Genomic DNA, 22,634 nt, shown 5'->3' on the forward strand with positions numbered 1-22,634 from the left:
GTATGACTGTGCCTATTTGATACAAGTGCTTTTTTCCGAATCACATTTTCACGTTGGCTGTCCCATGGTGTCCCATAAAGCCAAGACACGTTCTCCATAGGGCTGGGAGAGTTCCCTTGGTGACAAATGTGTACGCATGAAGGAAAGGTGCCCCCCGCCCCAGCTTGTCAAACCTGCTAACCCAACAGGACTCAAGAGAGGCAAGTCCTGAGCGGAGACAAGCCGTACCTACAGCCTGGCACCTGACCTGACCCGGGCGGTAAGAGGCGTCCCCAGTGACAGGAAAGCTGGGCTGGGCTCCCTGGAGCTGCCCGGGGCGAAAGGCGTCAGCACACCAGACACAGGAGCTCCGTTCATCAAGAACGTGCCCAGAGCCTGACTAGACGCACACAGTTCTGTCCGATCTACACGACAGGCCTGAAAGGTCAGCACCGCTACCGTTCTCCGGGTGAAGCAGCAGTGGCCCTCCCAGAGCCACGCCGGGTACCTGCCTCCAGGGACGACTCACCGCTCCAGCGGGCTCTCCCACCTCAACCACCCCATGGGGAACCCCGACTCATCACTGAGGAGACCAGCTCCGTGACAGGTCTGCCGGGTAACAGGACGTCCCCAGTGGGGTCTGAAACAACCTGGACCGCCAGCTCCCCTGTGGTTGCCACCTCCACGGTTCTGATCAGGGACCCTCCCCCCCCCCCCCCAGGGAAGGCCCCTCAGAAAGCACCTCCATAACCCACTCATCACTTCTTCCTAAGCTCAAACGGAGTTTTAGGCACCAAATCTGGATTAGCATTTTCCAGAGTGGCTCCTACGGAAGATTAGAAGAGAAATGCTTTAAATAAAATAAAAACAGGTTCCGAGGTCAACAATCTTAGGGAAATTTCTCTGGGAGATACAGGTAACCCCTGCTTTTCAAAAGCCCTCATCACGCCACTTGGCTTTCACAAAAGGCCCACATCAGTGCCTATCTGGAGAGGATCTTCCAGAGCATTCAGGGCTGGCTTTGCAGCCCAGCACCCTTGGGGGACTGTGCTCCCATCGCTCTGCTCAGCAGCCAGCCAGAGTTCTGCACCGCGTCTGCCGGCACCCGGGCCTTCTCTCGATCCTGTGCCTCTTCCAGCAAGATGCGTCCCGAGAAAAGCCTAAGAAAGGTCGCTTTGGGGCGGGGGGGCGCAGACACTCCTCCATACACGTCACAGCGGGCTGCTACTTTGCTCTCCTCCGTCTCGGCTCATGGAAGTCCTCACGGGAGGACCACTCTGGACACGGCACTCCCTCGCTCCTGGGAAGAGTTCCGGGACAAAACCCTGCTCCAAACTCCAATTTTACAAACTTTTAACCTAAACTACACTGCTCTCCTACAACGTTCAGATGCACTCTGCAGAGCGGGGACCCCCCAAGAGCCCTGGGGAACTGGGTGGGACAGCAGAGCGAGCTATGAGGGCAGCGCCAGCCCTGAGAGGTGGCCGCCCCCCTCCGCACCAAAGGGCATGCGGGCTGCGTCCTAGGTGTCACCCTCGTCCCCACGTGTGCCCTGCCACATGGCGAGGGACCAGCTCTCCTCACAGCTGCTCCATTCAGGGAGGAACCGATACAGCTGACAGACCGCTTTTAATTTTCTAAGTTTCACTTATGCAACATAATAAAGGCGGATTTATGTGACTTGATGACGTTTTTACAAAAAACAGTTCCCCACACCTGGTCAGTATATAAATATTTACAATGAAAAAATAGGCAAGGGAAAAGGAAGCCTTCCGTATTCATGTCAGTTTCTTTAAAATGCTCATCAGAATTTGAAAATAAAATAGTTCGTTCACTCTCTAGTCTCTATTTACATCGTCCCGACGGCTGAGGAAATCTGGGCTTGAGGGTGGCTGTTCAGATCACCGGGACGTCCTACGCTATTTTAGAGTAGTTATCTGAAAGAGTAAATTAAATATAAAAATGTAAACTTTGAAAGAAGGATAAACGTGTAAACGTTCTTACAGAAGTTGACATTTTACACACTACAGACCAAAATAAAATGCTCTGTATATTTTCTTAGCAGGGACATTCTGTTTCAATTGAACTTGATCATATAACAAAAATTGCCTCTAAGGAGGAGGTTAAAAAAATAGCAAGAACAAAATTACCATCTTAAGTGATGAACATCCATTTGCTCTAATTTTCTCTAAAAGCAACAGGGATTTCTCAAAAAGTGACAAATATAAATTATATCATGGAGAGCTTAAGAAGCCTCAACGAAGTATGGTATCTCGTAAATACGAAGACGTTAAAAAACAAACTTGAGTAGTGCAAACGGGCCTATGTAACTCGGTGACGTTACAAATACATCCACTCTGTGTGTGACGACAAGATTTGGATGTGACAGATGCCGTGCCCCCAGGAGCTTCAGGGGCTCGTGGGCAGCACGCCGGCGGCCTCGCGGGTTCGCACGCGAGCGTGTTCACCTCGACCCGCAGTCCCCGGCACAGGCGGCGCCAGGGGATACGGGAGGGCTCACGCGTGAGAGCCACGCCGCCCGCGGGAGCCCAGGGACACCCGCAGCCTCGGCTCTCGGGCCTCGTAGTGCTCGTTGAAGTCCAGCCTGAAGCTCAGGAAGCGCAGGCTCTCGTCGGAGCTGGTCGTCAGCAGCACCAGGAACTGCTGCACCACACCCTGGGGACAGGAAAGGAACAGGCACGTCAGTGGGGGCCCGCCCTGTGGCCTCAGTGGGCTGGGGTTTCTGTCCACACCCACGGTCCTGCATAAACCCCCACTGCGGCAGGCGTCCCAAAGGAGGGCAGGGTGTGGGGAGGAGATGCCCATGGGCACAGATACAAATGCGCTATCAATCGATTTTATTTAAAAGAACCAACACGTTTCCCTTTCTGCCCTAAGTTCTGTAAGAATATGCAAAGCAGTGAAGCTTCTGATGTTCAAACAGCCTATTCTTTTTATTATGTTTAACCTTACGCTCTTAGAAATGTACCCTTCTTTTTGATGTTTATTTATTTCCGAGAGAGACAGAGACAGAAAGAGAGAGAGACAGAGCACAAGCAGGGGAGGGCAGAGGGAGAGGGAGACACGGAATCCGAAGCAGGCTCCAGGCTCCGAGCTATCAGCACAGAGCCGGACGTGGGGCTCAAACTCAAGAACCGTGACATCATGACCTGAGCCGAAGGCGGACACTTAACCGACTGAGTCCCCCAGGAGCCACTTTTTATTTTAAATACAAAACCCAGAGTTACATTTTCATCTTTCCCTTGAGTTATTTAGAGGCCTGAATCATAAAGCCCTCACAGGAAAGCACAAGGCAAACACGAGGAAGGACCAGCCTCTAAGGCACGACCATCAGCTCCCAGGCTGAGTCTCCTTCCTGAAGATTCACAGGCAGAGTGTGGAGCGTCACCTCCTTATTGAGGGGCTTTGTAAACGTGAGGGGACATGACTGTCCTCAAACCTTCAGACGGCAAAACCCAGCTGCCTCTCTGCAGGGTGGAGTCACTTAGGAGCACAAACCCCACCGTCAGGTTCCTGAGTCACAGCCAGCAGGTGTGTGTCCGTCAAGCAGGTGAGGTTTGTCCCCACGCCTGCAGACCCGCAGGAGGTCTCATGTACAGAGAAGTCCTCACTAAAACACCACATGCCACAGTCCTCCCAAACCCCAACAGCACCTCGGTCCCTGTCCTTGCTCCTGGGGACTCGGGCATGTGACACCAAGGGACACACACCTGAGCCGGCGCACAGCAGGGCACTGTGGACACCTGTGTCATTCTGGGAAACAGAGGGCTTCAGAGACAGTCTCTAAGCAATTCTATCACAAAAATATAAACAGTGGCTCCTTGCTGGGCAACAAAACAGACGTGTGAAGGTCACTACGGGGACATGTGAGGGACAGGTCTGTGCTCAGGCTGGGGACTCCAGTCATGGCTCAAAAGCAGAACATGATGGTGGCTGTTGATGCCCTGCTGTTTCCATAATTCAGAGAACAGAAGAGGACTTTTCTGTTAAGGGAAAAGAAATCCCAATGGCCATGATTTAGAAAGAATATTAAGACTGTAATTTCAGTAAAACTGGGATTATACAGATTAAGATTCCTTTTCAAAAATGTATTAACTCTCTCAGGAAATATGTAATCACCCCTATCTCTTTGAGAAACAAGCATGGGAACAGACATTTTCAAGATTTGTCTGCAGCAGATACACAACTCTCTTAATAGTAGCAGTGCACCTGCAGGCTCAGTCAGTTCACTGTCCGACTCTTGATCTCAGCTCAGGTCATGATTCCAGGGTGGTGGGATCGAGCCCCATGGTGGGCTCTGTGCTGAGTGTGGAGCCTGCTTGAGATTCTCGCTCTCTCGCTCTCTCTCTCTCTGTCCCTCTCCCCTGCTTGTGCTCTCTCTCCAAAATAAAAAAAAAATTTTTGAATTAAAAAAAATAATATGGAGCTGACCATTAGGTATCCATTTTTTTTAAGTTTATTCATTCATTTTCAGAGAGAGAGAGAGTGAGTATGAGCAGGGGAGGGACAGAGAGAAAGGGAGAGAGAGAATCCCAAGTAGGCACCATGCTGGCAGTGCAGAGCCTGATGTGGGGCTTGAACCCATAAACCGTGAGATTGTGACCTGGGCCAAAATCAATATTCGGACACTCAACAGACTGAGCCCCCCAGGTGCCCGTAGATGTCCATTTTTAAGAAATGTGCATACATGCTATTTCTCCACACAGAGGTCAAGTAGGTATTTCATTATGAAAACAGTATCCGGTAAAGATACTTTTGCACTGAACACAACCCCATCATCGTTAGGAAACATATTTTCAACAAACACGCAACAGTCATTAACGTCAGAGGAAGACACTTGGGAAAGGGACAAAGTCTTTCCCCGCCCACGTCACGTGGAAGACCGCCATCAGAAGTGTGAGGACACGGGAAGAAACTAGATGCTCATGAACAGGTGGCACCTTCGTGTGAAATCCTGAACCACGTGGAGACATTAGCACACAAATATGTAATTTTCAAAGGTTTTAACGTCAATGCTCGATTTGTCTTATTAGTTACCAGCAACCAAATGTAAAAATTCTTCACAAAATCTTTTCACCTGTATCTCCATCACTAAAACGCACTGACAACAGACGGAACCAGAAGGCAAAACCACCACAGGCATAAAAGGCAGAGCCCATGGACTCTGGGCCTTGGCGTCTCTCTCAGCCTCCTGGGGCTGTGTGCCGAGTTCAGCGCCCGCTGCCCTGCGAGCCCGGCTCCTCCACAGCCCCCCGCACGCCCGCAGCACCCTCCGGCCTCACCCCGGCCCTCCCAGAGCCCCCGCCCACCGCCGACACTACCGGAACCATCCCAGGCCAGCATCGGGGGTGAGCCCAGCGTCCCTGGGAAGGTCACAGCCAAGACTGGGCACCACCCTGGGTGGAGGGTGGACTGAAAGGACTGTGTTCTAACCATTCTGATGGCAACGGTCTACTGCAGGAACACACCAGTGTGGTCCGGGCCCTGCCAGCACCTGGTAGAAATGGGCCAGTATCCGCAGCTGCGAGCACATTTTCGGGATAGATTCTCGAAACTCTTGAATCCTCCTGTTCTCCTCCTCCTCCTCTGCTGCCGTCACTCCCCACCGGCCCTAAAGAATAGGAAGGACCAGATGAAATTAAAATATGGGTGCGAGAAGCCGCCAGGGAGGACAGGGCTAGAAGGGGAGGGCGGGGAGAGGCGTGCTTCCCGTGTCCTTGTGCTGCCGCTGAGCACGGACATTTTCCATCAGCATACATGGGCACAGAGAACGCCCTCACTCTTAGTGACTACGGTTTTACAGTGCGTACGTAGCACACGACACTTCCGATAATTCGTCAAGCCAAGCAGCCTCTCGCACCAAGCAATGCACCGGTCCATCACTGCGCGCTTTCTCGGCACAGATAGCACACACAAAGGGGGGCCAACTGGCCCAAAGTGGGAGTCCGTGAGCCCTTGACGGTGGTGGGAACACCTCTCGCTACTTTTCCTAAGCATGCCGGCTCTTTCTGCACTGGAAATAGACCTACTTCTGGTTCTAAGAGACTGTTCTCAATGGGCGGTGAGTCTAACTAAAGGGCTTTGCAGCCGGCCTGCACAGGAAGTAGTGTAGGAACTCAGTTTATCAGTGGGAATGCATCCTGGTAAGACAATGATGAAACACTGGTTTCTCTTACAGCTGCTCTTTCTGTGTCCTCTGGAAGCTTTAGCACGTCACCCTTCCTGTTCAGACTCAGCCCACTGTGCTGCCTGTGGGTGTGAGGCAGGGCCAAGCCACAGCTGCCTGACTCCACCTACTGACGACCCATCGCCCACTGTCCTCAGTCAGGAACTGACGGTCCCAGGAGGCGTAGGGCCGTTTCTGGATGTCTCTCTGCTCACAACTGCCCGTGGCGGTTCCAACGCCGTCCTGCTCCCTGCCGTGTTTTCACAGCTAAGTCCTGAGTGCTCAGGTTACTCAACGTCTCGTCTCTGTACACCATGCCCTATATATTTGCACATCAACTGTAGAGTTGGTTTATCATTTCTTACCGAAAGAAAAAAAAGTATGAAGGCCCACAAAAATCCCAGAACTGCTGGGATCAGAACCGGGATGGAACTGAGTCGGTTCTCCAATCCACAAATACAACATATTCCACTTAGGGGCCCTTTGCGATCTCTGTGACGCAGCAGTTCGCAGACCTTGTTTGCCAAGGGCCAGGGGGCACACAGCGTGGAGTCTGTGGGCCGCCAGGCCGACACCATCATGGCGCTGCCACCAGCCCATGCGGGCAGCCACGGACGGCTGCTCCAACACAACTCCGTCTGCGGGAACACTCAGGAGGCTGGGCCCCCGTCCTCGCGCACAGTCTCTTGAACACCACAGTGACCCTAGGTCCAAGTGACTGCTTCTGCAGTTATTTTGTCCACTGGATTTAAATAATTTCTCTGAGACAGTTCGAGCTTTCAGCTGTCCTACAGTATCCCTAAGCACATCTGAATGAAACACACCGAATAGTCCTGACTCATTATGTAGATGCATTCCACTCTGGTGCTGATGGCTTACAGTCTGGAGAGAGAATGTTCAACTGGCCGCCCCGCTACTACAAGAATGTGAAAATCCCAAGGACTGATTTTTGCAGATTTTATATAGTTTAGTAATTCTCGAGAAGGGTAGATTCTGCGGGGCTGTGGGCAGCTTTACAAATCACAGCAGTAACTAGCTTTTACTGAATGCTTCCTAAACGCTAAGTCACTGGTGTGCATGACACACGCCAACAGGTCACCACGGAGTCTTACTTAGCGTCACTCCCCTTTCATAGACAAGGAGACCTGCCCTGGAGAAGTCAAGCCACCCAGAAGGACGCCCCCAGCGAGCATGGCCAGGGTGTAGTCTTTGGTCGGTCTGGCACCCGGGCGTGCCTGCACACGGGCCAGGCGGCATTTCGGGGTCACACACACACACCCCCATCTCGGCAACAGTAGTGGAGCAGGCCTCTTCCTGTTCCCAGAAACCCTGATGGACGGCATGTGCTCTAAGTGGTTGTGAGTTTTCCACGTTAAATAGGTCCTAACACAAATTTTAAGGAAACAGTTAAAAATAAAACGAATCAAACTGTGTCAACTGAAAAATTTGTCACTCAAGAAGAAGCACCTTGAAAAGGTAAAAAATTATACAGATTATATCAGATACAAGATGTCTCCTAAACAGCCCAACTTGCTCAATAAATCTTCACATTCCAAGGTCACGGAGGACACAAACATACTTTAGGGAGGTCACTGAAAACAGCCACAAGTGAACAACTTAAGTTCCCACGTGGACACACACAGCCACCAGCTCCAGAGGACAGGTGACGCAGAGCTGGGCACCGTTTGCAGAGACGTCAGCACCTCCCTCGCGGGATTCCCGCGGGTGCTGTCTTCATTTATTTTCAAGACAGGATGACAGCGATGGTGACCGGTCCCCTGGAGCAGTCAGCACCGCCTCAGGACTCCGCACGCAGGTGTGCACACGGCGTTAGTCAAACATTTCAGCAGGGAAGTTACCTGTCATATTCGTGACTATGGTGGCAATAAGCTCATTTTTAAACCTGGTAAACCCCCCGGTGTCACAGCCATACCTCGACTTCATTCTGTTTCTTTTTCTCCTCAAACTGTAATCGTCTCTGTAACTCTTCCAGAGCCGCTCTGTATATCGCATCTTGAGTGTTCTGAAGTTCGATGATTTGATCAAACACGGCTCTTAGTTGATTTAAAAGTGCCTGAGGACAGGAGACAAAGATTTTTCTTTTAACGACTAGAGCCCCAACATGCTCATTCTGAAGTTGTTCCAAAGAACATGGACGAATAGTAAAAAGGCACGAAGAAACAAGGTATCAACTCACACCCTCAAAGGGCTCTGCCTGTCCACTCGCGCGTACTGAGCACGCACCATGAGGCACAGGGTCCCATGTCACCCACACCCTCAGAGCACATCACAAGCCACAGCGCAGCCCCAGGAGCAGAGATACTGCGAGGGCAGAAAGGAACAGGAAAGCAATTCCATTTTCTCCACCCTTTGGAGCCACACACACCCAGACCAGACGTGGGAGATATGAGAAAAGAGATTCTTAATGAAATAAAAGAAGAAACAGATTCAGCACAGTTTTTAAAAATCAGCTCACAGCAGGCACACACAGACGGTCCCACACTGGAAGTCGCCAGTGTTTGGGCCCAGCGTCTCCACGCTGCACGGCGCCCTCCACAGGTACCTACGAGATTTCAGGTGGGCTTCCTCCCAGTGCGGCCCCGAAACAGAGCTCAGCAAACATCATTTAGGTAGAAGCCAAAGACACATCCGTGCAAAATGCCACATATGCATCCAAGGCCCAACAGCAAACACAAAGACAACTGGACCAACGGTGGGGATGGCAGGGGTGCGGGGGGTGGGATGTGAAACCCAATAAACACAAGTCTTTCACGGACGGACAACAGCGCCCCACGACTGAAGAGGGGCGTCTACTCGATCCTCCGCCAGCTTAGAGTTTTAAAAAACCCATTAACAATTTGAGAGGAAGAAAATGTTGAAATCACAGGAAAAAAGTCATGTTAAAACGTAACAGCCACTCATGATTTATCCAAAGCATCTAAGCAAACTAGGACTCAAGGACCCTCTGTAATCTGATAAAGGTCCTGGGAGATCTCCCGGCGACATTGCAGTCAGGGGTGAAAGAAGAAAATGTGTCTTCCATGTCGGGGATGTGGCATGCGTGCTCCTGGTTGACCCAGCTAACATCCTAAGTCAAAAGAGCCAAACATACCCGTGGAAAGGAAGAAACAAAATGGTTTTCCCTATAAAAACAGGACTTACACGGATCTAGAAACTACTAGGATAAAAAAGCAGACAAAAGAGCAAAATGAAATCGACAGCATCCCTACAGACCAGCCAAACCGCACACACGTACTAAAGGCCTACAAGAGATGTGCAGAATGTTATGGGACAAGATGATGTGACTTTACAGAGAAGCACAGGAGAAGCCCAGAAAGCAGAGGGACTCCAAGCTCACGGGCAGGCGGAAGCAGTGAGGCTGACAGGCCCGGCCTACCGCTGCTGGAGAAGGAGCTCGGGTTGGTGAGGACATGTGCAAGGCCACCGTCACGGCACTGTCTACGGGACTCACTGCACCCACTCAGACACGCCCCCGCATGGGGCTACTAACTGCTGGGCATGAACCTCACTACCTTGTAGCTGCCCCCAGGGTGAGGACGCCAGGACCCGGGGCAGACACCAGGCTTACCATAAGGCTACTTGTTCTCTTGCTTAATAACAAGAAAGCAAAACAAAAGATGGACGTGGGCTAATCTTTTGTTTTTAAGAAAGATGTATTCGCTACTTAGGAGCGGTTAACTACTGTACAAGGTGACAGAATGCTCTTTCTTCACTCAGGGTGCGAGGAGGACTCTGTCAGCAGTATGCCCGCACGGCACGGCCGTGACCGTGTGTTCTGGGCCACCATCAGTCGGCAGCAGAGTCGGGTGGGGTTCAGGCCCTTCCTTGGCAATGCAGAGGCGAGGATCATGTGTGTGCACACCCGCAGGATGATGCAGTATCAGAAAGCCTTACTTCTGACTAAGGGAGACACCAAAAATACACTGAATTTTCATAACAGATTGCTTGAACCTATTCTAGATTGGGTTCCTTAAAAAACAAGACCGGGGCGCCTGGGTGGCGCAGTTGGTTAAGCGTCCGACTTCAGCCAGGTCACAATCTCGCTGTCTGTGAGTTCGAGCCCCGCGTCGGGCTCTGGGCTGATGGCTCGGAGCCTGGAGCTTGTTTCCGATTCTGTGTCTCCCTCTCTCTCTGCCCCTCCCCCGTTCATGCTCTGTCTCTCTCTGTCCCAAAAATAAAAAATTAAAAAAAAAAAACAAAACAAAAAAAAAAAAAACAAGACCTCTAGTGATTATTTTAAATCATCAAATTAAAAGTAAAACTAGGAGTGCCTAGGTGGCTCAGTCAGTTAAGTGTCCCACTCTGGCTCAGGTCACGATCTCACGGTTCATGGGTTCGAGCCCCGCATCGGGCTCCATGCTGACAGCTCAGAGCCTGGAGCCTGCTTCTGATTCTGTGTCTCCCTCTCTCTCTGCCCCTCCCCTGCTCGTGCTCTGTCTCTCTCTCTCTCTCTCAAAAATAAATTTAAAAAGAAAAAATTAAAAACAACATTTTAAAGTAAAACCATCAGCAAAGGGGCCATTTCAAAAATGGACATTAAGTCTTTAGCGTACTGACTTCTTCACTGAAGGAGACATAGGACCAACTCACATGTGAACTTTCCACGACCACGAGAGAGTGTGTTACAGGTAAAACACTTTCTGCTTGGATTCTGCTCATGTCAGTGGGAATCTTCTGGAGGCAAGAGGTGTGACTGTTGCGTACGCGACTGTCCCGTGTGGCTGAAACCACACGCAGTTGGCCACTAACTGCTCCTCACTCCCCACATAGACTGAGGTCAGTGTGGGTGTAACCCTCAGGAGCTCACGCATTACACCTGCCCAAGCTCGATCTCTGTAACACACACAGAATGGCTCTGAACCATTCTGGACCTGACTTACACACAGGTCACTATCCGTCGTGCATCAGGCACCACCACGATGGATGGTTTCCATCAATTATACCATTTACCCCCCACAGACCTATGTGAGAGAGACGAGCGTCACACCCGCTTGACACGACAGCGCTGTGCCCACACAGCACACACAGATGCACATCCGCAGACAGGCAGCACGCGTGCCGCCAAGCAGACAAGATGACCCCACGAGTGTCCGGGAGCTCAGCCGATAAAGACGAGGCTCACTAACAGTAACCAAGGACAAAAGGCTGCAGGCACAGAGTTCTTACATCACTCATCACACCCCAAGTGCTTTCAGTTACTTCTGTGCCATCGTTTCAACCCACTTACCCAAGCATGTGGGTAATCGACTCCCACCCAGGAGCACGTGAGCACTGTGGTACGCAGACGAAGGCGGTGTTCCCCAGTGTGGCACACTAACACCTGCTTGCCCGGGGAACGCAGCTGTGCCCAGCGCGAGCCCCCAGAAGCATTGTGCTCCCCTCGGGGAGCTGCCGGCTTAGCCAGACGCAGCCCTCCACGACCCCAAAGTCACACATTTAGTGTCAAAAACGCGCCTGACATTTTGACTCTTACATCAGGATAGATTTCCCCAGATGTCCGAATAAAATCACGACTTCAGAAGGTTCGGCCACATGAACAGCCACTTTCGGAACAGGGGCCCACAGGGAAGCGATGCTAACAACCAAGCCAGGGCGGCGGAACACAAGCAATGCTTAGAGTTCATCTAGACAAATACTGTTTTCCGACTTGTGCAGCCAGAGGCTCGCTCCGTGAAGGCACACACAGGAAACACCACTGTCCCTAGAGAGCACGTGAAGGCACAGCCCCGTGCTCCGTACATCCTCACATCCTCTCCTGAACGTGGGCAGTTCCTACCGCTCGTGGTTCACCTGTGTCTTCCGAGCCCAAGAGCCCACGGGTGGGTGAGAGCCCACGGGTGGGTGTGAACACACACTTTACCAGTTTCATACACATTTCAGAGCGTGTTGTTATTCTAACTCTGCCCAGAAACAGTCAACCTTGAACTCCAAGTGATTAGTTACCACAATGTGGGCATCAGGCAATCTCTAAGATCTCCCTGGGACAGGAGCCCAACACGCAGGCCACACTACTGGTCTCCGTGTAAAAGGCATGTCCATCTTACTCTGGAGTCAGCGTCCAGCAGACAGCGGGAGATGATGGTGTCCAGGAACACCTCGTGTGCGGCGATGATGTGGTCCAGGTCCTGGGCTTGCTGCACCTTGTTCCAAAGCTCATCCCAAGAACACTCAAGCACCTAGGAAACAACAACGTGAGACTCAGGACGGAGGTCGTGTCTTCCTGGTGTAGGGTCTTTGACGAAACTCACCACATAAGACATCGTGACTTATTTAAACCAAAGGGTGCTCAGGAAGTACCTCGAATGTGATGTAGTACTGCATCTGGTGGATGAAATGGACCATCTCGGACGCCAGGATGTGGCAGTGGTGCAGCACCCCGGAGAACTCTGCAAGAGAGCCGCAGAGCTGGTGTCACACACACAACACGCTCAAACGGCACACCTGCTCCCACCCGTTCATCTGCAATCACTTTCAAAAACAAACAATCGCTGGCTTTAACTCTTAGCCCCTTAAAACAGGGAGCAGTCTTTCCATGGTCAACCTCTGTGCCATTCAAGCTACACAAGGGTTTAGCTACCTAATCAACAGCATCACGTTACTTTACGTGACATAAGGACCTGACAAGGAACAGCACAAAACAAAATATTTGCATCTGAAAATTCAGTAGACAAGTTGCTTCACAAGTATGAATTCACGCTCAATGCCGTGGCTTCTTTACAACACGTGTGCTGCTGTTGTGTGAGACCTCGGGACTCCCAGCAATCTGGAGACAAAAGTGACATTTCCTGAAAGGCCGAAATAGGACCTCATCACCTGAGAGACAGGTGAACTGGGAGGAGATGGGCCTGAGCCCAGACTCTGCTTCTGTTCTTTGCAAGATTATAAAGCCATCAAAAGGCTTGAAGGTCACCACAGAACAGCCATTCTCTGCTCACACTTCCAATTTTTCATTCAAAGACTCCACCAGAGTACCAGAGCCACCACAATAGAGGGTTCAGTCAGAGATGAGACCATCAAAGGAATGCTTTAAGCACATTTATTTTTGTTTCCACCCCAAATGCCTTTAATTGCGTGGTTAAAATAATCATCACTGCACACAGTTATTCGAGAAACCATTCTTGTCCCTTTGTAAGACAGTAACGAGGAAGCGAAATAGGGACTTGTAGAGAAACAGTGGTGATGCACACTTTAGAAAACAATCCTTTCTCCAGGTTAAGGGGTATGGGACACGTGGGGACTGTGCTGGCTGGCGGAGACAGCAGGCCCCCTCAGAAGACGAGCCTGAGCGACAAGCCCCCTGATGTCTTCCTTGCCGTCGGGAGCCTGCCGTCCGTGGCTGTGGTCAACGGTGTCGTAAAGAATAGGTAACATGTGGGGCGCCTGGGTGGCGCAGTCGGTTAAGCATCCGACTTCAGCCAGGTCACGATCTCGAGGTCCGTGGGTTCGAGCCCCGCGTCGGGCTCTGGGCTGATGGCTCAGAGCCTGGAGCCTGTTTCCGATTCTGTGTCTCCCTCTCTCTCTGCCCCTCCCCCGTTCATGCTCTGTCTCTCTGTCCCAAAAATAAATAAACGTTGAAAAAAAAAAAATTAAAAAAAAAAAAAAAAGAATAGGTAACATGAGCCCCGAATGAAGAATGTACTTCTCCTAATAAAACTCTCAGAGGGGGCTAAGATGTCTCAACTCCCACTCCCAGCCCATTTACCTAAATTACTTTCAGCATAAAAGAGTATAATAAAAGGCTGCTGTAAGTACAACTCACCCGTGTCACGGGGGAAGCAAGCTTCTATTACAACTCCATCCTGGGCTTTGCCCCAGGGCTGTGAGGACAGGGATGGTGCTCCCTCCCCCGCAAGGCCAGGCAGTCTCCCCTGGACAGATGTGTACTCAGAACACCCGCAGCACTCAGACGCTCCTTTACACAGCATACGTGACAGCGAACAGGTCTCACTGTGACACCCAAACTTCCAGGTCTTCCCTCCAGCACAACTGCGCTGGGTCCAAACACGCCACTTTGCACGGAGCCAAGTGAAAGCCGTCTGCTTGTCTTTCAGCCTCGTGAGAAGGCATCTCTGTGTCCTGACATTCCTTCCACAGAGAGTTTAACATCACCCATGGACTGCAGATTCCATGCCTGTCCTGACAGACGTGCATGAAGACGGTAAGCAGGCCCCAGATGGGCTACAGGAGTACAGAAATCCGTGTGGCCCATCTCATCACCTGCCCAAGTCAGTGTGCTACACGCAACGGGAAAATCTCAACTCAACAAACACGCGGGTGTCACTGCTCTCATCTCTAGGTCTTGGGGCCCCCGAGGGTGCGCTGGGGTCCCATCCACTATCAATCCAGCAGTCCTTGGATAATGTGTTGGCTTTTATGTGCGCCTTATATGACTTTGCTAACGCCTTATATGACTTTGCTAACGCATTCTACATGTCACATGTGATCGCATAAACGAGGAACTCGGTCGGGCCTCACACAGCTGACAACACGGTGCCCTGCCCACCATTGCTGACTCCACTTCATGACACGGGGTGACCTGGTGCACAATTTCTCCACCGCCGATTAATCTACGAAAACCTCTCGTGTCTCGAGTCACGCTGGCGCCAACCTCAAATTCCTGGCTGTGGGCCTTGGCTAGTCATCCATGCTACCTGGAAACCCCAGGATCTCCGTGCCTTCCTGTCTTCCTCTGACACAGCGGCTTCCCGCCCACCACCTCTGCCCTGGAGCCCTCCCCCAGGAAGCTCCCAGAAGCTCCCACGGCACCCAGGGTCACCCCCACTCACACGGTCTACACCCTCATTTCTAGTTCAGATATGTCTCAGGTTGCAAACCAATTCAAACCAGATGTATCACGTAGATTCTTATAAGCACCTCACATTAACATGCCTAAAACTGAAGCATTACCCCCAAAGGTGCCCCCCCCAGCTCCAAACAGGGCCCAGTCACCCAGCCCTGCGCCCGAGAGCTCCATCAAGTTCACGCACGTCCCCCTGACCCCAGCTGCTGTGTCCACCAGGCATCCAGCACAGCCACCCTCCTCACAGCACCATCACCAACCTCCAACCTCGCCTCTGATGCTCATTTTCATCATTGACGACATAGTGGCTTTCAGAACCAAACAAGTCCGAGCACGTCCCACACCCTTGAAAAGACATTTAAAGCATACTTAAGGGGCACCTGGGTGGCTCAGTTGGTTAAGCGTCCGACTTTGGCTCAAGTCATGATCTCAAGGTTCATGCGTTCAAGACCCACTCTGTGGGTCTTGCGCTCCGTGCTAACAGCTCAGAGCCTGCAGCCTGCTTCGGATTCTGTGTCTTCCTCTCTTCTCTCCCCTCCCCCACCTGTGCACGCATGTGCATGTGTGTGCTCTCTCCTAACATTAAAATAAGTAAATTAAAAAAATAAATAAAACATAATTAAAACATAAATACTTGTGCTTTTATGATTGACCTACAAATAATCGCAAAAGCAAAGCAACATTCGCACCGAGGTCCAAAAAATACATAAACACAAGCATCTCCCAGTGAACGCATTTAAAAAAAAGCAGTTTCCTGCACAAAATCTGGAATGAGGAGTCTCTCCTGTGGCTGATCACTCCTAACTCCTTGCTGCCCTCTACAGGTGCCTGAGGAACACAGAGTCTCATGAAACACCCTGCCCCAGGCTCCAGAAGGACTGGACGGCGTGCTATGGGGGCATCTTCAGCGGGAAGCACCTTCGACAACATGCAGGGTCATTAAAAATTACACCAAGTTTGTTTTTTTAAAAAGTACCCTAAAACAGTTTCTTCACAACTGCAAACCACCTCCTTCAACCTGCATTGATAACTGACACTACTATATTTAAAAGTGACTATCAAATTACCCATCTGATTAATTTTTCAAGGCTAAGGCTTCAAAGAGTGTTCCGAATCTCTACTCACCACAAAGGGCCTCCTGCAAACGCCATTTGCTGTCACCACGTCACCAGGAAGGTGGCAGTGACACCTGAACAAGTATCCACCCCCACCGGGGCCAGCACTGGTAAGTGCATTACACAGACCTGGAAGTAAGCACTGTCGACATCCCTCCCCCCATGAGGAAACTGAGGCAGGAGACAAGGAAGTCAGCTGTGGCCACAGCCTGGTGCTGAGGGACCGCGCACAAACCCGGGCAATGCCGCCCAGCAAAAGTCCGGCATTGAGGGCTGTTAATAAATGTGTAATTATTGACGAGTACCTACTCATCAGCGTATACAAAAATGATACACACAAAGAGAGCCTCTAAGGAGAAAAATGCCTACTCGTTTTTTAAGTTATCATTTCTGCAGGTCTGGAACACTGTCAATCATCAGATGAACCATTATTGTATTAATCACCAAGAAAGAGAAACTACTGCCAATTAAACTGGCAGAATGCCACAGCAGTCCTGTGGTGACAGGTCTCCCCAAAGGACCCCACCGCCTCTCCCACCTCCACCACCTTCAATTTCATTTCTTACAAGGACCAAGAAGGAGATCATTTTAATACCACCCTCTGGGGAGGGAGGGACCTCCTTTCACTCTCTTCCCTCAACACACAAAGGTTGAGAAGCGTACAAGCTCATTTGGACACCTGGGTGGCTCAGCTGGTTAAGCATCCAACTTCAGCTCAGGTCATGATCTCATGGTTCATGGGTTCAAGCCCTGCATCAGGCTCTGTGCTGACAACTCAGAGCCTGGAGCCTGCTTCAGATTCTGTGTCTCCCTCTCTCTCTGCCCCTCCCCTGCTCGCTCACTCTCTCTCTCTCTCTCTCTCTCTCTCTCTCTCTCGTAAAAATAAACATTAAATTTTTTTTTTAATTACAAGCTCATTTGACCGTATTTATCTATTTCATTTTGTTAGATATTACTTGAAACACAAATGGAGTTGCCATTAATTGTGATACTTTCTACATTAATTGAATCCAAAAACAACAAAAAATCTCCATACCACTAGAACCAAATCTTTAAATGATTTTGGTATCAACAATTGCCTTCTGTCCAGCTGAATGACAGATATATAAAAACAGGCATAAACATCTTGGTAGACACTATCAAGAACTCCTGTACTAAGCAAATCATTTTCTTTTTGTGTGGTTGGTTTTTTAAGTTTTTTTATTTTTTTTTAAGTAATCTTTACACCCAACACAGATGGGGCTTGAACCCACAACCCCGAGATCAAGAGTCACATGCTCCACTGAGCCAGTCAGGTGCCCCCTAAGCAAATCATTTTCAAGTGTAACTATTTACTCCAAAAAACTTATTTTAATAAATATTATTAAAGTATCTGGGATAACAATCAGTGATACTGTTCGTATGGACCAAGACAGCTCCACATACCATACATATATGCAAATCTCCAAAGGTGCTCCCAGAAGCACTTTCTGTAATCTTCTATAGTTCTGCCTCAGATTTATGATTGGCAAGATGTTTCTAGATTTGTTGTGTTAACAAGACTAACTAGCTGGGTGATTTCTGCTCGTTAAGTTGCCTGGACAGCAACAACTTTAAAATACTCTTTATAAATTAAAGTAAGAACATTACACCCCAACCGAGACATGAGCAAAAAAACCAGTGTCCTAAAAGAAACACAATGACCAAGAAAGTGTTTAGTCATCAATAATTTAAAAAGCATTAAATTAATTAAAATGAACTTCCATCTTCCCCTCTCGAATTGACGATTTATTTGAACACAACACCCAACAGCAGCCAGCTAACAGGAACGCACACAGCCGCCAGAGGACTGTGCCCCTCGAGATGCACCTCAACCTGGTGCCTGGCTCCTCAAGTCATGTGACCGTACGTGCCCACAGCTGAACTATCAGGATCGCTATTCATGAATGTGAAGTAAACAAATCCATCCCTGCTAACCCAGCTGTTCCTTCCCTCGGTTACCTAAAGAAATAGCCAGAGGCATATAATACAAGCAAATGGTGTTATTTACGTTAGTGAGAAAAAGTACAACTAAAGGGAAAAAAAATCGAATGGTATATTCACACGAGGCAAATGTTGCTATTAAAAAGATTGTAGAAGCTTCAGTGACAAGAAAAGGGTCAGTGAAGTAAGCTAACGCTAAGCTCTCCGAGATAGCACCGGTTATGTTAAAGTTATTGATTTTATAAAAGAGGAGGTCTATTTTTTCCCACACTACCTTCAAGTAGAAAACAAAGCTCGCTGATTATTCAATACAAGAGAACAGCAAATTCATACAGACACTGGTGAGGTGATATTCAAACCACGAGCTAATACTTAGAACTGTCACAGAGCTCAGACTTCCCAGGGCTAAAAATAACAGACACTTATTTTGAAACAGGGTGACAGGAACAAAGCGTCTGCCCTGCCTGGAGAGGATCTGAGTCGGGCACAGAGAGGTGACACCTGGGCACACACACGCGGCAGTGCCAGGCAGCCCCAGAGAAGGCACGTGGCCGGCAAAGGGGTCAACCTGCCAGGGCGCACCCAATAGACTGTGTGAGTCACCCCGAGACACAGCACGAGGTCGTGACACCAGGGGACGAGAGACAAGTGCAGAGCCAGGAGACAGGCAGGCCCTCTGAGTGACTGACGCCTCCTTCTGCCTCCTTCATGAAGAGCCAGCCGGCGAGGCAGCACACAGGTACTAGAAATAGCTGAAGGCAGTATCTCCTGTCCACAACCATTATGGTATTGACAAGAAAACGTTCCCTCTCACGTCCTTCTCGGCTACATCAGAGGGTCCTTATTATCAACCTATGAAGTGAGTCCGGAGGAAGCCAGGCCAGGAGCATAATCAGAGCGTCCTGATGCCCCTGGAAAAGGCCTGCTGTGTATACAGAAAGCAGGGACGCCCAGTAAAAACCGGCCACTCTGTCCACACAGTCAGGTACCCTCCAGGCCCCCGGCTTCCGGGGTGTCATTATCCTGGGACTTTGGGAGCTGCTCAAGGATCAGCCTTGACCTAGCAATCACGCAAAGGTCACATACACCTTTCTTCAAGCAACAGCTCCTTCTTCAATAATCACTTTCATCAAAGGGTTAAGAATGGCTCAGTGCTGTTTTTCCTTGGAGACACACTGTTGAAATACTTTCTCAAAGGTTTTGACCAAATGAATTTCAATATGAAAATTTCAAAATTATCGGTAACTGAGAGGCCTGAGAAAATTGAAACTTAAAAGCTTAAGTTATGGGAAACTGAAACCTAACCAAGCTTAACCAGCTTGTTCCGCTTCTGTACAATTGCTTGGCATGCCCATGTATTCCTGATCAATCATTATTGCCTAGCACATCCGTATATTCTTGATCAACCATTGTTACTTGGCACATCCGTGTACTCCTGATCAATCATTGTTGCTTGGCACATCCGTGTATGCCTGATCAATCATTGTGATACCCGTACCCCCGGTTGTGGTCTGACCTAAAGGCAGGAACCAATCGAATACTGTTAAGTGTCCAACTTTAAACACCAACCAATCGCAGCTCTGTAACTGTGGAAAATTCCTGATTTCCCCATGACTTGTTTGTACCTGTCTATAAAAGGGGTGTAAAAACCTCTCTCAGGGCCTCTTGGCGTCACCGGCAACGGGGGCGCAGAGGTCCAGGTTCGAACCTGCAATAAATGACCCTTGCTGCTTAGCTTTGACTCTGGACTCTGGTGGTTCGTTTTTGGGGGTCTCTTAGACTCTGGGCGTTTCATAACTACAGTTATTCAGTATTTGTAACATTAAAATAAACCCATCTAAATTTTACCACAGCTTTTAATTGTAAAATAATATAAAAAATTTTCATGTCACGGTTTATGAACCAGAACAAACATTAAAGTGATTCCCAAACAGACTTTAATCAAAACAATAAGTGAATTTTAAATGAGACAGTGGTTTATTAAATAGCTTTCCTTCCTGTAAAATAAACAAATAAATAAACATAGCTTTCCTTCCTTAAAAATTAAAAAAAAAAAAAAAAAAAAAAAAAAAGTCCAGACATGAACAGCAGAGTGAGAACAAATGTAATTTTGAAAGAAATCTCGTGGTCTGAAAAAATCTAACTGGATTCAATTTTCTTTCTGATTTGCACCAAGTCAGGATGAGCAGTATCACAGATGAGCCTCCCACAGAAGCCCACTCCAGAAGCATGGGGACGCGGGGCTGGCAGGGGAGCGGCCCGACCTCCCCGGGCGGGTTACCTGGCATGTTCCTCAGGAGCTTGGCATTGCACATGTGTCCCTTGCGGATGTCCGTGAGGATGTACTCCATCCGCTTTGCCCTCCAGAGGAAGTTAAACACCCTGAGGTAGTGGCTCATGCACTCTCGCGTGAACACCTGCGAAAAAAGGCACAGGACAGCTGACAGCACTCTGACCTACGGTGACCTAGGGACACACAGGTGACACTACGGTGACAACACAGCCTTTCTGACGCATCTTATTTTTTTTAAGGCAAAAGAAGCCAGAGAACACACAATCAACTCTAATAAATCCAAGCATTACATAGGCAACTAATATAACACGTTTTAGGAAAGTATCATCAAATACAACCACGGTGACGACCTGTGTGCTAAGTAGTACATGGGGCAAACTCACAAGGATAGAAGCAGATATTTTGGTACCAATTTTACAAACTGAAAGACAGAAGCCTAAGGTCACAGAGCTAGTAAACAGTTTCTCGGGTCTTTTAAATGCTGCCTAAACCCAGTCAAAATGTGGGCTCTTAACCCCAACGTCAACTGTGTAGCAGTGTCCTCCGCCCCAACCACCCGGACGGACACATGAGGCTGCTACATCTCAAGCCAGGTGGGCCTAGGAGAGTCTCCTGTCTGTCAAGAGGCCTCCGGGTTATCTTAACACAGGTATTTACTGCCTGTGGAGCCACTTCACTGCAAACGGACGGACGGTGGTGGTCTCATACCCTGGGAGGATGGACCTATGGGCAGGGGCTGGGCGAGCTTCCCTCCCACGGGGGCCACACTTAGCAAATAAGAACACAGGACACCTGGTTAAGTACGAATGTCAGATGAACCACAAAACATCGTCTAGGAAGTCTGTCCCGTGTGTACAGTAACAGGGTTTTCTGCAGATGGCAGCCAAACACATCTCACACACCAACGTGTGCACAACAGACGTGGGTACGTTTACTTTTCCCAGTCCCTCGAGCAAGGATGCATTTCCCTGAGTCGGCAGCCCTCTCCCTGCAGTACAGAGAACTGGAAACACCCCTCCCTGGGGCCTCAGCTCCCAGCAGCTCTGCGCTGTGCATCCAGGAGCCAGGCTGGGCCCTGCATCACTGGTTTCTCACCCTGGAGCCCAGCCTCATTCACGCCCCGGGGCCATTCCTCATATCACTCCCGGAATGCTCCACACTCTCCTCTGGCCCAGACTCCACCTGGCCCTCAAGGACAAAGGCCACACACCCTTCCCTGGCCTCACCAATGTCCCTCTTCTCCAGACAGGACATTTATCACTGGACCCCTACAATCTGAGCATTTAGCTGTAGACTGCTTTACCTTTGTCTTCTTATTTTTGTGTATTCTTGGCTCATGTGTTATAAGGACTATCTGTTTATTCTTCTGTATGCCTTTTGTGCCAATATTCAGCAGTGCTCAGTACTGACTGATGACTGTATGTGTCTATACTGGACTGGCTAGGAACTGCTCTGAATGGACTCTGAGACCAGTTAGGACTGTTTTGGGGATTATGTACTTTGCTGTGCTGACCACACTACTGTGTCTGCAACTATAGAAATAAAGGGTGACTGGATTAAATAATTTTACAAATCAACCACAGAAACCCTTGCTATACAAACGCTGCCTTGTAGGGATCCTTTCAGTGCTGGCCTCCCAGAGCGCATTTCACGTGACCCAATTTACAAACATAGTTTAATCAGGATTTGTTAGAAACAGGCACTGTTTCAGAGAGACACTCCTATATCCCACGGCGTTTACATGGGGAGATAACCCACATTTAGTTTTGCCATGTGCATCGTCTTTTGGTTCACTGTCTGTGCACCAGGAAGTTTAGCAGAATATGAAATAAGCTTCTGATACGATATGAGCATACATAATAAATACAAAATAAGCATCTCACCTAACACCCTGGAGACCAAGTCAATGGATTTTATCCTGCCCAAGATCCCAGTGAGAAGATCACAGATAACTTCTCCACATCCTCCTTCACAGAATTAACAAGAAGCTAAAATTATACTATATTATATAAGATGAAATTATGTGACTAATATATGTACTCATTATAATTAAATTATACACAAAACTGGCAATCTCAATTAATGAGAATAGAAAGGGGATGGAGATAATACTGTAAATTTAATAGGGAAAAAGCAGAAAATCCATTTTCTTCCAAAATTCGACTCTGGAAGTGTATTTTTAAATAAAAGATTCCATTTAGCTAAAAATATAACAACCTGGGACATCAGCAAACCCCAGAACTGGAATAGCAAAACCGGACGTGCAAGACCTCATCC

At 49.2% G+C, this 22,634-nt stretch overlaps 1 protein-coding gene across 3 annotated transcripts in view; it reads right to left on the reverse strand.

The window, feature by feature from the left end:
* Positions 1-1,589: 1,589 nt before the first annotated feature.
* TUBGCP3 (tubulin gamma complex associated protein 3) overlaps positions 1,590-22,634 on the reverse strand; it is a 71,085-nt gene continuing 50,040 nt past the window's right edge. For 2 of the 3 annotated variants that reach the window (XM_043583020.1, XM_043583033.1), the window contains 6 exons: positions 20,346-20,481; positions 12,485-12,573; positions 12,232-12,363; positions 8,100-8,240; positions 5,434-5,611; positions 1,590-2,655 (listed from right to left, as the gene is read on the reverse strand). In XM_043583020.1, coding sequence (XP_043438955.1) covers positions 2,444-2,655; positions 5,434-5,611; positions 8,100-8,240; positions 12,232-12,363; positions 12,485-12,573; positions 20,346-20,481 — 888 coding nt within the window. In that variant the 3' untranslated portion in view covers positions 1,590-2,443. The remainder of the gene's footprint in view (positions 2,656-5,433; positions 5,612-8,099; positions 8,241-12,231; positions 12,364-12,484; positions 12,574-20,345; positions 20,482-22,634) is intronic. The other variant, XM_043583028.1, reaches the window with a different exon arrangement.

This window comes from Prionailurus bengalensis, chromosome A1 (genome assembly GCF_016509475.1).
Source record: "Prionailurus bengalensis isolate Pbe53 chromosome A1, Fcat_Pben_1.1_paternal_pri, whole genome shotgun sequence".
Lineage (NCBI taxonomy): Eukaryota > Metazoa > Chordata > Mammalia > Carnivora > Felidae > Prionailurus > Prionailurus bengalensis.